The 15,956-nt window shown below is 32.6% G+C and overlaps 3 protein-coding genes across 12 annotated transcripts; all 3 read left to right on the forward strand.

Moving 5' to 3' along the window:
• The first annotated feature begins 3,783 nt into the window (after positions 1-3,783).
• LOC108841522 (probable serine/threonine-protein kinase WNK11) lies at positions 3,784-5,376 on the forward strand. 2 transcript variants are annotated; one of them, XM_018614282.2, is made up of 3 exons: positions 3,784-3,939; positions 4,198-4,704; positions 4,789-5,376. In XM_018614282.2, exons 1-3 carry the CDS (start codon positions 3,937-3,939, stop codon positions 5,206-5,208), a joined length of 930 nt encoding a protein of 309 aa, XP_018469784.1. In that variant the 5' UTR covers positions 3,784-3,936; the 3' UTR covers positions 5,209-5,376. The 2 variants fall into 2 exon arrangements, with proteins under 2 accessions (XP_018469784.1, XP_018469785.1); XM_018614283.2 differs by having other exon boundaries at positions 3,816-3,939; positions 4,157-4,704.
• A 1,528-nt stretch (positions 5,377-6,904) lies between these two features.
• On the forward strand, positions 6,905-10,290 carry LOC108843398 (kinesin-like protein KIN-12F). Its single transcript, XM_018616590.2, has 7 exons — positions 6,905-7,259; positions 7,353-7,412; positions 7,640-7,738; positions 7,840-8,589; positions 8,674-8,793; positions 8,888-9,658; positions 9,767-10,290. The coding sequence occupies exons 1-7, from the start codon at positions 7,011-7,013 to the stop codon at positions 10,082-10,084; spliced, it is 2,367 nt and encodes a 788-aa protein (XP_018472092.2). The 5' UTR covers positions 6,905-7,010; the 3' UTR covers positions 10,085-10,290.
• A 1,228-nt stretch (positions 10,291-11,518) lies between these two features.
• Positions 11,519-15,757, forward strand: LOC108842118 (uncharacterized). Of its 9 annotated transcripts, XM_018614940.2 has the most exons (8): positions 11,520-11,730; positions 11,938-12,218; positions 12,313-12,477; positions 12,565-12,956; positions 13,052-13,152; positions 14,389-14,446; positions 14,545-14,620; positions 15,115-15,757. In XM_018614940.2, the coding sequence occupies exons 6-8, from the start codon at positions 14,423-14,425 to the stop codon at positions 15,540-15,542; spliced, it is 528 nt and encodes a 175-aa protein (XP_018470442.1). In that variant the 5' UTR covers positions 11,520-11,730; positions 11,938-12,218; positions 12,313-12,477; positions 12,565-12,956; positions 13,052-13,152; positions 14,389-14,422; the 3' UTR covers positions 15,543-15,757. The 9 variants fall into 9 exon arrangements, 8 of the variants coding, with proteins under 8 accessions (XP_056858635.1, XP_018470440.1, XP_018470442.1 ...); XM_057002655.1 differs by lacking the exon at positions 14,389-14,446 and having other exon boundaries at positions 11,519-11,730; XM_018614938.2 differs by lacking the exon at positions 14,389-14,446 and having other exon boundaries at positions 11,519-11,730; positions 12,565-12,706; positions 13,004-13,152.
• Positions 15,758-15,956: the final 199 nt, after the last annotated feature.

Here is a 15,956-nt window from a genome sequence, read left to right on the forward strand (position 1 = left end):
ATATGATATTTTGAATTTCGAAATATTATATAATTTTACTTTTATAATAATAAAATTTTTATTATCTAAAATTTTCTAAATTTTCTGAATTAAAAAAAATAAATCGTAATATCATTAGTTTCTTTTAGATATCTACAAATTATATAAATATTATTTAGTTTTAAATTTTGATAACTATACAATTTTATATGATTTTTAGTAATTTTGTACAAGTTGATATAATAATTTAACCAAATGAAATAAATAATTTTTAATCTAAGATTTTAACTTTATATATATACATATATATTCTTAAATATAATTTAAAATAAAAAAAAATATTTTCTCTTAATTTTATGCTTAATTAATGATATTTGTATTAATTATTAGTCAAAATAATAAAATATATAATATTAATAAATTACATTTTAAAATATAAAATTTAACTTTTAAAAAATTCATCAGTACACATGGTGCATGAAAACACCTAGATTAATAATTGTGACATAGCTACTAAAATTGATGACATGTCTTATAGATTAATATGACATGGATAATTATATATAATGTTAATTTATATTTTTGATAAAATTTTTAAAATATGGTAATAACTCATATATTATATTTATTATCGATTTATATTTTTGGACTTTTAAAAATATGGCAATAACGCATAAATCATCATTAAAATAAATATATTCAATTATGGCATTTCAAATTTTGAAATATCATTTAAATTAAAAATATTTCAAAAATATATACATATTTTTAGAAAATTATAAAATTAAATCATAAAATCAAATTAAATCGTAAAATCATTAGTTTCTTATATATATTTACAGATTTTATAAATATTGTTTAATTTTAATTTTGACAATTCTGAAATTTTACATATTTATTTAATATATTTAATTAAAATAAATAGATAGAAAAATCTACCTAATATTATAATTTTAAATATATACATGCACATTCTTAAATATAATTTAAAATAAACAAAATTAGTTTTATTTTAATTTTAATGTTCAGTTAAATCAAATTTATATTAAAATATTGATAAGAAAAAAGAAAATTTATAACATTAATAAAAATAAATATAATTTATATTTATCTTTTAAAAAATATTTTAAAATTCTTTTACTGCACATGGTGCAGGAAAACATCTAGTTTTTTTAAAAAAATTAGATACTTATTGTTAGATATCATGTTGAAATAAACATGAAATTGAATATTTGAAGTACATATTTATGTTTTAAATATTTATATTATATATTAATTCGGACATTCGGATCGGTTTGTTCGGATATTTTTCGGGTTTTTCGGGTTTTCGGGTTTTTCGGATTATCCATTCGGGTTCGGTTAATAACACTTCGGGTTCAGATATGTTTTGTAACAACCTACAAGATCCATTCGGATATTTTTTAGAATTCGGATTCGGTTCGGATCGGGTTTTTCGGTTCGGGTTCGGTTCGGATTTCGGGTTACGGGTTTTATGCCCAGCCCTACTTTAGCTTGTGTAGTTTCTCCATATATATTTTTAGTTGCATTTATATGACATGGATGGAACGAATAATGCATATGACTTTCGGGATATAGTACTTATTTTATTTGTAATATCAGCTCTTGTGTCTTGTTATTTTTTATTATAATTTTTGAATTTTAGCTACTGCATTGTAGTTTTTATTTTGGTCCACAAGAAAGAAAAGAATCTAGTCAAAAAAGAAAGAAAACAAATGTATAAACTACAAACGACTTTGCACAATTACATCTAATGGGCCACTTATAGAAAAAATTTAAAAAATTAACAAAAAGGAAATTGTAAATTAAAAAATATAAATTGGTCTTTAGCACGATTGGGATTTTTTTTTCAAGATACAATAAACATGAGTAATTTTGCATAAGAAAATGCCAATGTTTGTTGTTGTAGAGCACTTGTTATCCTATTTAAAGAATTATTGAGCATATACTTACACGAGAACTGGAAATTTATAATTTTATGATAAATACAGAGCAAAGAATTAACATCTTTGATAAATATCCAAAATGTGTTGTGAAAAAAAAAAATCTTCAGATGTTTATCTAAAGCCGTGTTTTATGGGGAATATATATCAAGAAAGGATTTGTGGACAAAAGACAAGAAAGAAGTTTAAAACATATCTATTATATTAAAATAAAAATTACAACTTCATTTCATGTGTGAAATTTTATGTTGGACCATTACTTAGAAGATTTATGAAATACACATAATTTAACTATAATATCATTTAATATCTTCATTTTTATTTAAAATAAAAATAAATATTAATTTAAAAAAATCTAACAAAACCTTTGAAAAATCTTTCCAGAATCTTTTCAAAATTTATTTTTGAAAATTGATTAATTTAAATTTTAGTTGTCATAAAATATAAACAGAAATTTAAATTTAATTTAGTTTTGATTTATAAACAAAAAATAAAATTATATAAAATATTATAATGATAGTAGCCACTTCAAATGATTACCTTTCAAGAATACATTTTACAAAGATTTTAAAAAGATTTTGTTGGAAAGCAATATCCATTTCTGTTTAATTATATAACATCTATAAAAAATAACTTATCTTAAAATTTTTATATATACAATAATCATTATAACAACTGGATAAACAAATCAAATTACTAAAAGAAATCTAATATTTTGAATTACGGATCGGGATCATAATAAATTAAATAAAAAATAATTCTGAAGTATGCCATTAGCTATTATCAATTTGATTTAGTTTTTAACAGGAGGTCCAATTTGATTCAAATTTAGAAATAAAAAAATATGTAAATGTTACGTAATTATGTTTTCAAAAAAAATTGTTACAAGAATATAAAATTTGAATATTTTACAATAATAATATCATAAATCACATAAATACGTTATAATTAGATAATACATAATACTAAAATATACTAATTTACTGATAAATTTTGTTTTATAGATTAAAATAATTTAGTATAGAAAATAAAATCAGCACGGTTGTGCGAGTCGAGATCTATTATATACTTAAATCTAAATTCATATGTTAAGGGTAAAAACTCTCTTTGTAGATTCGAAACTAGAGCTGCCTTTGTGCATTGAAAATTGTAGAAACCTCCAAAAGAACTTAACTAATGCTGATCGCCCAACTGATAATTCTGATAAAAATCATGAAGTTTAAAAATAGTTTAGTTTTAGTTTTTTTTCTGTTTACACGCCAAAAGTTTGACTTTAGTTTAAATATAAAAAAATCATATTCTTATCCCAACTACTACTATAGATTATTTGTGTTTAAGTTTGACACAAATTTTATGGAAAATGTCCGATTTCAGCTCAAATCTTTTAATAGATCTATCTGTATCTTTTATATTTCAACTCTGATATTATACTGATTTAAAATAACATTTTAAATGATCAAATACATTCAAATAACTAAATCCTATAATGTATATTTTATTTGAATTGAATTTTAACCAATATATAATCGATATAAATTAAAGAATAAAAGTATAACCAAAACTTTTAAAATAGAAAACCAATATTTTATTCCAAATTAACAAAAAATGTATTAATCAGGAATATAATTAATCAAATATTCGAACGTTTTTATGTTGTCGTCATTTAATAACTCAAAGTAAATGGTAATTCAGGTAGGATTCGTATCAATATTTACTAATTTTTCTTTAGTAAATTCCTTTTAAAACCCTAAACTCAATTTTGAATGTTATCATCAGGAGTCCAATTTCACAGATACGCTCAAACAAACAAAAAATTATATTATTTATTTATTTTAAAAATCTTCAGTATATAAATAAGAAACGCTCACAACACAATCTATTCCGCGTCTTTCGTCTTCAACAAAAAAAAAGCTTCTCTAATCACCACTAGCGCCGCTACCTTTCACAAATCCAAAAGCCACAACTGATTCATTCTCTCCGTTTCAATCGATCACTGATGGTATCTTCTTCAATCTCTCTAATTAGGGTTCTTACGATTCGTGATTCAATCTGCTCGATTTAGGTTTAATTCGATACAGTGAAAAACCGAATCTCAGCTCTGAATCGCCGATTCTACGATTTTGATTTCGAAATGGTTTTTCTAGGTTTAGGACTTTGCGTATTCTCTAGATTCGATTTGAGTACTGAAACGGTGCCGTTTCGTGAATTCTGATTAGTTGTTTAATCAGAATCTCACTCTGTTTTCGCTACTACACAGATGCTTCCTTGTGCGACCTCCGAACCTTTAGATAAGGACTCCGAGCCTTTCGTGGAAACAGATCCAACCGGTAGATACGGCCGTTACGACGAGCTACTCGGCTCAGGCGCCGTCAAAAAAGTCTACAGGGCCTTCGACCAAGAAGAAGGCATCGAAGTCGCGTGGAACCAAGTCAAGCTGAGATGTTTCTCCGACGACACAGCCATGCTCGAGAGGCTCTACTCTGAGGTCAGGCTGCTCAAGAGCCTCAAGAACACTAACATCATCGCCTTGTACAAGGTCTGGAGAGACGAGAGGAGCAACACCTTGAACTTCATCACCGAGATTTGTACCTCCGGGAACCTGAGAGAGTACAGGAAGAAGCATAGACACGTGTCCATGAAAGCTTTGAAGAAGTGGTCTAAGCAGATACTCAAAGGGTTGGTTTATCTCCACACCCATGACCCTTGCATCATCCATAGAGACCTCAACTGCAGCAACGTGTTCGTCAATGGAAACATCGGCCAGGTAAAATACTAAAAGTCTTTCTCTTTTTTTTTTTTATATTTTGTGTTGATGATTTGTGTCTTGAATCTTGATTGGTGAAACCAGGTTAAGATTGGTGATCTTGGGTTAGCTGCAACCGTGGGGAAGAACCATTTAGCTCACTCGATCCTCGGGACACCAGAGTTCATGGCTCCTGAGCTGTACGAGGAGTATTACACGGAGTTGGTTGACGTTTACTCGTACGGGATGTGTGTTTTGGAGCTCGTGTCGCTCGAGATTCCATACAGCGAATGCGACAGCGTGGCCAAGATATACAGAAAGGTGATCAGTGGAGTCAAACCAGAGGCTCTGAGCAAAGTAAAGGATGTGGAGGCTAAGGCCTTTATTGAGAAGTGCATTGCGGATAAAAAGTTGAGACCTTCTGCAGCTGAGCTTCTTCGTGACCCATTCTTTGATGGGATAGTTGATGATGATGAAGAAGTAGAAAACAATGACAATGGTGGAACTGGTCGTACTGTTTCTTGATGATGGGGTGGATGCATGACGTGACCAGTTTGTTTGTCTTGTGGTTTGAGTATGTTTTTTACATTTTGGGAGGCATTGTTTCGTTCTTTTTTTCTTTCGATTCTTTTGTCTCTTTAGGTTGTACATAAGCTTTTGGTTCGATATTGAAATGACACAGCATTTTCTTTTTTTGGTTGCTGTTTATAACTGATTCCAAACATGGGAGAAAGCAATGAACTTTTGGTTCTATATGTTTTCATGCCAGTTTTTTCAAACAAAATGTCATTTGTCATCTCGATGCCTACTCTTTCCTTTTAGGCTAGTTGCTCATACTCTTTCTTTTTAGTTAGGCTAGTTGCTCAAACTCCATTTATTAACGTAAAAATCTAATTTTTGTGCTAATAATTTACTTTTCTTCCAATCCCAAATTACTGTTTAATGATTCTTCCTCCTCAAATATTTTTTATATGTAGAAAACAATCCACTAGTTACTTGGAATATTAATACAAACTGACAAAACTGAAAGATTTGACGCTTATCATGTAAAATTGACTGCAGTTTGTTTGATAATAAAATATTAACTTAAAAGGTAAAAAATATCATAAAAATTATATAGAATAAGGAAATAGTTGACAAAAAAGAAAAGAATCAGGAAATAAATTTGAAAGTATAAAAAGGCTTTGTAAGTAGCTTACCAAAACAATATGGTCCATTATAGGAAAAAGTGTCTATTTCAATATGAACTTTACGCATCATGTCTATTCTTTCACAAACTTTGTAGTAGTGCGTATTTCATACTGAAATAATCAAATTTTTTAAAATACTATATGAACTTTATGCGTCGTGTCTATTCTTTCACGAACTTTATAGTAGTGCGTATTTCACATTGAACAAAACCAAAATCAAAAAATACTCCATAGACTCTCAAAATCGTGCGTATTTCAATATTGAGTGTTAAATGTGTTAGTCATCCGTTAATGTATCAAAACAACGTAATTTTGTATAAATTTGTGAAATTAAAAATTAAAAATAAAATACACTCTCAAGATTGTGCTTATATATATTGACTGTCAAAAGTAATAGTCATCATTGATTTTATCAAAAGATTATTTTAGATAAATTCTATGAAATTGTCCGTCGTTTTTTAATTTTTTCATTTTACAAAAAATTTATCCAAAATGACGTTGTTTTAATAAATTAATGTATGACTTGACTAACACATTTCACTTACTGACAAAGAAAGACTAACATCTTTGACAGTGTATATATATAATCACGATTTTGAATGTCAAAGGTGTTCGTCTTTTTTTGTCAACAAATCAAAGGTGTAGTCATATATATATATAAGTATTTTCTATTTAAGAAACGTCCCAGCTCATCCTTCGTCTTCCGCCCTTTTGATATCTCTTTCGTCTTTAGCTTTTTTTATTTTAAGGATTTAAAATTTTTCTTGCGATAATCTTGCCCTTGAGGGCAAAAATGTCATAAAAATGTATTTTAGATTCAGGAAATAAATTCGAAAGTATAAAAAGGCTTTGTAGTAGGGTACCAAAACAATACGCCCAATTTCTAAAAGCCCATTTAAAAACGGCATCGAGTGGATCCCACATTATTAATTTATTTACCGTAAAAGACAAATAAATCAAAAACAATATTTCGAAATCACAACGGTCGAATCTGACAGCTCTCTCTCAAACATTCAAAAACTCGCTTACCTCATCGTCTTCCTCTATCGCTCCTCCTCACACACTTAACGTTCACATTCCCCTTCTCTCTCTCTCTCTCTCTAAATCTAAAAACTCTTTAGTTTCTCCGTGAAAACGATGAAGTCCCCAGCGAAGATCGGAGAGAACCGTTTCCTAGGAAACATCTCGACTTCCTCAATCCGAAACCTACTCCCCAGATCCATCTACGCGAAGCATAAATCAATCCAAAGTCAGAGTTTCAGATCCAACGACGAGAACGCTCCTCCTCCTCGCGACTCAAACATACAACAGACCGATCTTCAACTCCAGAACAAAGCTCCTCACAAAGTGTTCCCCTCAACTCTCCCCGAAGAACAACATTCTCAGGTACAGAGATCCATTACCTATTTAAAAAACGATTTGACATTAAGTATATGATTCTAGCTTAGGGTTTACCTGTTTGATTTCAAATGGTGACAGATTCTCAAATCGGGGCCAAACGCTTACTCTGAAGACAAGGAGACTAACTCTCCTTCCAAGGTAACACTTATTGTTTCAGTTATCTGATTTGAATTGAAACTACAACAGTTTGAATCCATGATTTTACATTGTATTAACATGAGTAGAGATGATTTTAGTGTTTTTTTTTTAAAAAAAAGAAACTATTTGATTCAATAAACGCTTATTGTCGGAACATGAAAGTGAACCTTCTTGCATTCGTAAGTTATTGTTTTAGTAATTTGATTTGAATTGGAAACTACAAACAGTTTGAAGGGAGGAGTGTACTAGCTACAAGATCTAGCTCCATGGATAATGAGATTACAGAGGAAGATGACGAGTTGGGTGACCAGATCCGTGAACTAAAGGTCTCCCTTCTTTTGTTGTTTTCTATCGGTTGTGTGCTTTCACTGTGGCGTTATTTGTAATGTTGATTTTTTTTTTCTTTTTTTTTTGTGGGGGTTTACAGGAGGAACTAATCAGAACCAAGTCTGATGGGTACAAGCCTGATGGAAGCAAGAGTGGTGGTTACTTTGCTAGGGAGAGCTTGAGTCAGTTGAGGATGAGCATCAACAAGTCTTTAGTCTTGTCCTGTGATGATGATAACAAAGAAGAAGAAGACTGTGATGATGATGTGATGGAGTTGAATAAACATGTTGACAAGTACTGTGATGATGCTGATGACTTGAGGGATTCAGTGCAGTCCTCCTTTGCTAGTGCTTCCTGTTGTGAAGCTGAGTCAATGAGTGGAGATGAGATCTGTTCTGAAGATGTTGAGATACACAAAGAGTGTGCCTTTCCTGAATCTGTTGGAAACGGGATCTCAATCAGTTTACCTCACCAGACTCGTGTTCTCGAAGAGCCGATTTTGTCTGAATCTCCAAAGCTTAGGAACATTCGCAAGAGCGTGGCTGCGTCGTCAACAAAGTTTCAAGCAAGTGCTGCTAGACCTTCCGTGTCCAACAAGAAGCCATTGAGTCCAACGGATTCTCTAGCTGCGAGTCTCCAGAGAGGACTGCAGGTTATAGACTCTCACCAAAGGAGCTCTTTATCAAACAGATCTTCTGTTTCCTTCTCGTTTGGGCATCTGTCTCTGAAGCCTTGCGAGAATCTCAGTGCCTCCGTTAAATCATTTCAAGAAGATAGACCAAAAGAAGGTGGTGGTTCATCGATTCTCCTCTGCCTTTCTTGCAGGCAGAAACTTGACCAAGAAGCTGAGGTATGTCTAGGAAACTTGATATGAATTCTACTTCAGTTTTTTAGTGTGCTTTTCTTATTGAAAACTTATATCTTATATTACCAGGGAGGATGCACGGACGAGAAGCATCTCAAGAGCATATGTGCCGAGCAGGCTACCAAAATTGAGCAGCTAACTTGTCTGGTAGACCAATACAAAAAGAACACTGTCCTAGAGTCTAGTAAGGTAAGCCAACGTGGTACATTTCAAAACACAAGCAAACCAGTTTCATGCCCTGTGTGTATTCACAACTTTAACTGTGCCTAACTGTTTTGTGCAGCTAACCAAATCTGATGATGGAGGAGATGAGACAGAGGTTGTGAAGGAAACCTATGAGACAAACCAGCTTAGTGAAGAGTTTGGGAAGAGTAGGATTGATCTCGGTGAAAAGGAAGCTCTTCTGAAGGAGATTGCAGAGCTTAAGAGCAAGCTGCAGCCTACTAAATCAACAGAGAACCTGAGATCATCTTTGCTACTAAGGTCCTTTCAAATGAGGAAAAGCACTGACCTAACGAGAAACGCTGAGAACAACAGTGATGGTCTAGAGGAGGAACGTGAAAGGTGGACAGAAATGGAGAGTGAATGGATATCTTTGACAGATGATCTAAGAACGGATATCGATAGCCACCGTAGACACGCAGAAGATCTGGAGATGGAGCTCAGAAAAGAGAAAACGGCTACGGAGGAGCTAAACGACGCTCTTGGCAGAGCCATGCTTGGCCACAGTAGATTCATCGAGCAGTACACTGAGCTGCAGGAGAAGTATGATGAGCTAGTTGAGAGGCACCAAGTGACGTTGGCAGGAATCGTTGATGTGAAGAAAGCAGCGGCTAAAGCTGCCGTAAAAGGTCGAGATGGGAAGCGTTTTGCAAAGGCCTTTTCAGCTGAGCTTACTGCCATTAGAGCTGAGAAGGAGAAAGAAAGAGAGTTCTTGAAAAAGGAGAACAAGGGCCTTAAGATTCAGCTGCGAGATACCGCTGAAGCTGTCCAAGCTGCTGGAGAGTTACTGATCAGACTCCGAGAAGCTGAGCAATATGTACAATCTGCCGAGGTAACTTCTTACTTTCATCAATTTAAAGTAAACAAACTTTTGCTTGTGGTTGTTGGTTGGCGTCACACTTTTGAATTCTAATGTTGGATTTAAAAATGATAATTGCAGGAACGTTTCAGTTTACTTGAAGAAGAGAATGCAAAGTTAAAGATGCAGATGGAGAAGTTAAAGGATAAGCACAAGACAGAGATGGGCACAATGAAGCAATATCTTGCAGAAAGCAAATTGCCAGGGTCTGCATTACAGCCATGGTTTAAGGAGAATGAAGAAGAAGATGAAACAGAACACAGAACCGGTTTGGTCAAGGAGAATGAAGAATATGAAACAGAGCGCAGAACCGGTGGTGTGGTCAGCTATGACGATTATGCAGACGATCAGGCCTGGAGAGCTGAGTTTGGTGCCATATATCAAGACCATCAGTACTGATGATGGTTCGATCATTTCATTTCAAGAGCAAAAACTTTGTTGAATCAGTGTCCTTTTGTCTCAGACAAGACCCATCTTGGGTCATCTCATTTTCTTATGTTGCTTAAAAATTCTTAATCTGTCTTGTTATTGTTGTTGTTGTCTTTACATTTTCTATTGTTGTATGGCCATTAACTGATGAATCAGGTTTTCTTGGAATCTGAATATTATTGATTCGCCAAAATCGTTCACTATCCTTTTTTCTTTTTTCTTTTTCCTGATTTAGATTCAAAAGTTGAGCTTGGGAAATTTGGTATGTGTATGACTTATCATAGATAAGAAGAAACATTTCTCAAGTTAGCTTTGCTTTCTGCTTATGCTTTCATTAATTGTTGGCTCTAACGACTGGAGGAACGACCAGATAGTTGAATTGGTCTGTGTATACTTCGTTGGTGTAGCTTTTAAACTACGAGGCAAAGGAGATGGTGAGACCCTTTAATGTTTATCACCTTATCCTTTTTTTTTCTTATCATTTCTCACTTCTATTGCGATATAATATTTGCATACATGCACAGTCTAATTGAACTCTTGGTGTGTCGTTGCTTATATGTTAATATGATCTCGCTTTGCAGCCATTAACGTTGGAGTTGATGGGTGCTGCACTGGACTTTCTCTAAGTTTCCCTAGTAAGTACTATATTGGCACTGTTTTTTTTTATATTGGCACTGTTACTTTTCAACTGAGACGGATTTGAGCTATTCACTTTTGTGTTGACCATTCATTTTAGGAAGTTACTCAACTTGTTTATATCAGGCAGGCTGTTACTTGACAAGTAGCAGAAAGAGATAACTACATACTGAACTAGAAGAAGTAAAGATAATGCGTACAGGTGCACCACAGTTCCAAAGCTGTCTAAACTTTGGTGCCTTTTCTTCAACAAAAGGCAAAAAGTTGTGGCTCACGCTGTCTCCTTGAGGCATCAAAGCACAAGTTTCAAGATGAGTTCTCAATATTAAACCTGAAGTTTTAATAACGAAATCTCTCAGCTAAAAATGGATCTTAAAATAATTCATCAGTTATATTTTTATGAATAAAGAATAATCCAGATATTATTTTCTTTGGGTGTTTAAATCAAAGATTTTTTTTTGGTTGAGTTGAAAAAAATTGTAGCTTAATTGGCACTGTATTTAAGACATCAAAGCACCGGTTTGACTTGCTCTTTATCTGTCATTAATTTTAACTTTGCAAATCTATACTAATAAAGTATGATTTTTTATCTTCTTTGGGGGAAAAATGACATTTGTCATGCTATGATTTGCTGAAGAGCTTTTTGAATTGGGCTTTCAGAAATTGAGCCTTTTGAGTTAACAAAACCACAAATTGGACATTCTAAGTTTATTAATTTATTTGGCCCAACTCTATTCATAGACACACGTCATTCTCTTTCTTCGCCGATCTACTCTCCTGTAACGTTTTCTTCCTCATTCAGTCCTAATAATAAAGTATCACCATCAAGTCTCTCCCTCAACTTCGACCATAAATATTCTCTCCCAACCTCCATGGAAAATCCATAAATTGTTATACTATAAATACAAATGAAGACTGTTCGTAATCTTCTACGAATGTAAACAACAGAGGATGGAGGGTTTGCTCAGAGAAATTTGTAGGTAAGCTTCTGAGTAGACCCAAATCACGATTTAATATTCTTTTGGTTTTGTTTTGAATCTCACTTTTAGTTACCGGAACACCTTCACAGGTTACGTTTTCAATGAACTAAGTGAGGATTTTGTAAATTGTTTTTTGAGAGATGATTAATTCTTATATGTATCTCTTCGGAAGTGATCTGATTATTGAATTGCAATTTGAGTTATTAGGCTTTTCACAATCTTGGAATGCACTTGTCGAGATTGCATGGGTGTTGAAGACGAAATTATGTTATCCAAAAGGTAAGAGCTGTGGCATTCAAATCTTTTCATTGTAAATGGCTTGATGTGTCACGACATTGTACTCATGTGTTCTTCTATTTTTTTTTTTTTTAATTTTTGAGCATGGTACAAACCAACAGACACAAAACTCGATGAACAAGTTATTGACCATGTTTTGACTCTCTCTTTCTCTTTCTCTAAAAATGTATGGCTGCCGGGTTATCCAAAAGGTACTTAATACAAAAACATTGTTTCAAGTTCAATTATTATATAGGCTTTTGACTGTTATTTATGTGTCCCTATATCGTGGTTAATTTTGTGCAGCATGCTCCAATGGTGCAAGAGCTTGATGGTTAGTCTTGAAATGTGTTCATGATCAAAAGGTGTACAGAGCATCTTCCTCAGGATTGTGTACAGTTCATTCTTTCTTCATTTTATGAAAAAGCCTTGGCTCTTTCAACGCACCCTTATGGATGTCGTGTGATCAAGGTTCATGTTTGATATATACATAAACCTTACTTATAGTTTATTGGTGATAGAATCAAATTTTCAGTTTCTTATCTCTGCTATCTACAGAACCTAAATGTACTTCACTGGAATCAAAACTGATGGTACTAGAGCAAATTGATGACATAGAGATACAACCGATCATTATGAAGGAAATCATGCATTCAGTTTGCATTCTAGCTCAAGATAGTATGGAAGTTATGTTATTCAGGTAAGTTTCTAAATGCTTGATTTACATTAATTGGTGCATGTAAATAGACACCATGATAATGACTGACCTTGCTTCCGGCTGTAGCTTGTCATAAATTATCAAAAAAAAATTCTGAACAGATTATGACGAGGAGTCAACATAAGTTAGCTTCGAATGTTTTTGGAAAGTGCTTAACATTGGGGGTCTAGAGGCACGTCAGATCCTAGGGAGTGAGATGCCTGGCAAATCTGATGGAAATGAGCCTCTTTAGGTTCTGTAACTTCACTAATTCTTTTCTTCCTTTCTGCACTGTTTTAGTGTCTCCTCACTAACGCCGGAACATTTGGGAACTACGTAATACAAAAGGTTCTTGAAAGTCTAGCACTCATTATCTCTCACATCAAAGTCCACTTAAATGCCCTGAAGAGATGCACATTGTTATTTTTAGAAAATTGTCAGCACTGGAGGTGAACATTTCTTCATATATTTAAAAACCTCATGCATATATTTAAATTTTACTGACTATTTCATTTCTCTTGACCTCATAATCAATGATGTAGGAACCCGAATTAAAAAAACTTAAAATAAAAATAGTTTATAGTTTTGGCAAAGTAGTTTATGAAATGATAATAAAATTTGATAAATTCACTAAAGTACATTTTAATATTTGAACTATTTATTTAAATTATTGTAAAATTCCGGCGCGTAGCGCCGGCAACCACTAGTTTATGAATATTCCTAAAGATACCTTTTGTTGTTTTTGTTTTTGTTTTTTTGTTATGATTTTTTGGATAAACAATACTAATTCTGTTCCCGAAAATAAGATTTTCTAAATTTTATTTTTGTTCTGAAAAAATAGATTTTTTATATTTTAAGGTATTTTATAAACTTTCGAGAAATATTGGTTGTACATATTTGTCTTGATTAAATTTTATTGGTAGATAGTTATTGAAAACTATATGAAAAAATAAATTGTATATTAAATTGTAAATATTTATTATATTTTTAATAAACATAAAAACTCTAGAAATCTTATTTTTTAGAGTGGAGGTAGTATATTTCTGTGAATCTAATTCGAATAAATTCAATGGGATTTAAGTTCGGTTTGGATTTAATCATTTTAGTTTAGTCGATTACTAAAACTAACACCTCTATGTTTGCACTACTTAATTATCTTGAGATATTTGTGTAGGCATATATAGTAACAAATAAAATTTGCAAAAAATATTTCATTGTATAAATGGTTTTGTTTAATATATAATGCGACGTATCTAGACTACTAAAACTAATTTCATTGTATAAATAGGTTTGATTAATATGTATATATATATATTGCGGCGTCTCTAGACTACTAATCATTTTAGTTTAGTCGATTACTAAAACTAACACCTCTATGTTTGCACTACTTAATTATCTTGAGATATTTGCGTAGGCAGATACTGTAACAAAAAAAAATTGCAAAAAGTATTTCATTGGATAAATGGTTCTGTTTAATATATAATGCGACGTATCTAGACTATAGCAATTAGTACTCGGATTTAATACCATTAATCTATATATTATCTTAAATAAAACAAAAATTAAATGATTTTGAGAATTAGGAAAATATCTTCCACAATCGAATATCTTATCCATTGAACCGAACTCAACTCTTTAGGCTCTTATAAACGGTCTTTTGTTCTAAGAAAATTGAATTGAAACAGTAACTAACGACAACAGTGAAAACATACTGAAGTCATGGATCCTCCTTCAACTCAAATGGTCTCTCTTCTTTCTCTAATCATCATCATCGTCATCACCAACACAATCATCATCTTAATTATTTTCATCATTATGATCTACCTTTTTGTCTGTTGCAGACTTGCGTTCTAAGGCTGGATACTGAGACTAGTGGATGGGACAAATCTATGCATAAGCTTTTTAAGGGCGTTCAAGGTTATTTTTAATCTTTCTCATTTATGTATTTTTTTCTTCTAAAGGTTGCAGATAGAATCAGTCAGTTAACTGAACCAAAAAAAATCTACAGACCGATCCATAATGCCTTTTCATAATATTAATGAGTTAGTTGATGATTTTGACATAAGTTTCATCATCATCTGGGGGAATTTGAAATGTTTAAAAACGGGAAACTAAAAAATGTGACGTATAACATTTACAGAAACGTTAGAATGCCTTCAGTCAAAAAAAAAAAAACATTTACAGAAACGTTGCTTTGAGGGTTGAACACTTGATCGAAAACTTTTTATAACACTGATTCTGAAAATTGGTTTATTTTATTAAATCAAAAGTCATAGTTAGAATTATAAATGTTTTAGTTACGAGATTCAATTAAAATCTTTTTATGGGTTTATGGATTTAAACACCCCAGTCAATAGTCAACTCGTCATTACTAGATTTTTAACATTTATTACATGCATGATTATGAACAGATGTGACATACACAATCGATGCAACAAGAGGATTAGTTTATCTATCAGGAAGAGCCAGCCCTGAGATTGTTCTAAGGATTCGTAAAGCGAAGAAACACGCAAAGTTAATCCACATGGATTATGGTCACGTTATTCCTCCTCCCTACAACCCTCCTAATCCTTTCGAAACCGTACCTATCACATACAATAATTACCAAAATACATGGCCACCATCGCCGTATCCGCCGATGTACCAGCCAACGGCGCCGCCGTCTCCGATGACGCAGTATATGAACTACCATCAAGACCCCAATATCCAACAACCTCATCCTATGGCGTTTCCGTATAACTATTATCCGTACTACGTACCGGAGGTGCTTCACTCTCCACCTCCGTATATACCGACGCGAGACGGCGTCACCGGCGAGCAGCAGTGTCGTATCTTGTGAAGAGGATGTCGTATGAGCGCTTAAGCACTGGTTTGGTATTTTTTTTTTTATATATCAAATCGTGGACAAACAAATGGTTTTAACACATTTCTTGTTTTTTTTATCAACACATTTCTTGTTTATTTTATCACTTTTCTCATACTATAATCACAAGGGGATGATATTAACAGAAGACTCTAGCAAGTTATGAGATTAATAGATTGTGTTTCAAAATCTCTATAATGACCCAACCACATGATTCCAATTGTGTTTAAAAAAAAAGTTATATGCCCTCGTGTCATAAATTGAATCGTGTCTCCTTTAATAACATGAAAGCGTGATCACGAGAATCACGTCTCTGTGCTCTAATGTCGTTAGAATTATTACCTAATGAACCTCTGAATCACGTTTCAAAAATTCCTATCACTTTGATTA

Source organism: Raphanus sativus, chromosome 2 (assembly GCF_000801105.2).
Source record: "Raphanus sativus cultivar WK10039 chromosome 2, ASM80110v3, whole genome shotgun sequence".
Lineage (NCBI taxonomy): Eukaryota > Viridiplantae > Streptophyta > Magnoliopsida > Brassicales > Brassicaceae > Raphanus > Raphanus sativus.

Bases quoted from the DNA above. Each gene is read 5' to 3' on its own strand.
- LOC108841522 (XM_018614282.2), top strand. The intron at 4,705-4,788 runs GTAAAATACTAA...TGGTGAAACCAG, and splicing joins TCAATGGAAACATCGGCCAG to GTTAAGATTGGTGATCTTGG.
- LOC108842118 (XM_057002655.1), top strand. From the start codon at position 13,114: ATGCACATTGTTATTTTTAGAAAATTGTCAGCACTGGAG. The intron at 13,153-14,544 runs GTGAACATTTCT...TGTCTGTTGCAG, and splicing joins GAAAATTGTCAGCACTGGAG to ACTTGCGTTCTAAGGCTGGA. The intron at 14,621-15,114 runs GTTATTTTTAAT...GATTATGAACAG, and splicing joins GCTTTTTAAGGGCGTTCAAG to ATGTGACATACACAATCGAT.
- LOC108843398 (XM_018616590.2), top strand. From the start codon at position 7,011: ATGAAGTCCCCAGCGAAGATCGGAGAGAACCGTTTCCTAGGAAACATC. The intron at 7,260-7,352 runs GTACAGAGATCC...AAATGGTGACAG, and splicing joins CCGAAGAACAACATTCTCAG to ATTCTCAAATCGGGGCCAAA. The intron at 8,590-8,673 runs GTATGTCTAGGA...TTATATTACCAG, and splicing joins AACTTGACCAAGAAGCTGAG to GGAGGATGCACGGACGAGAA.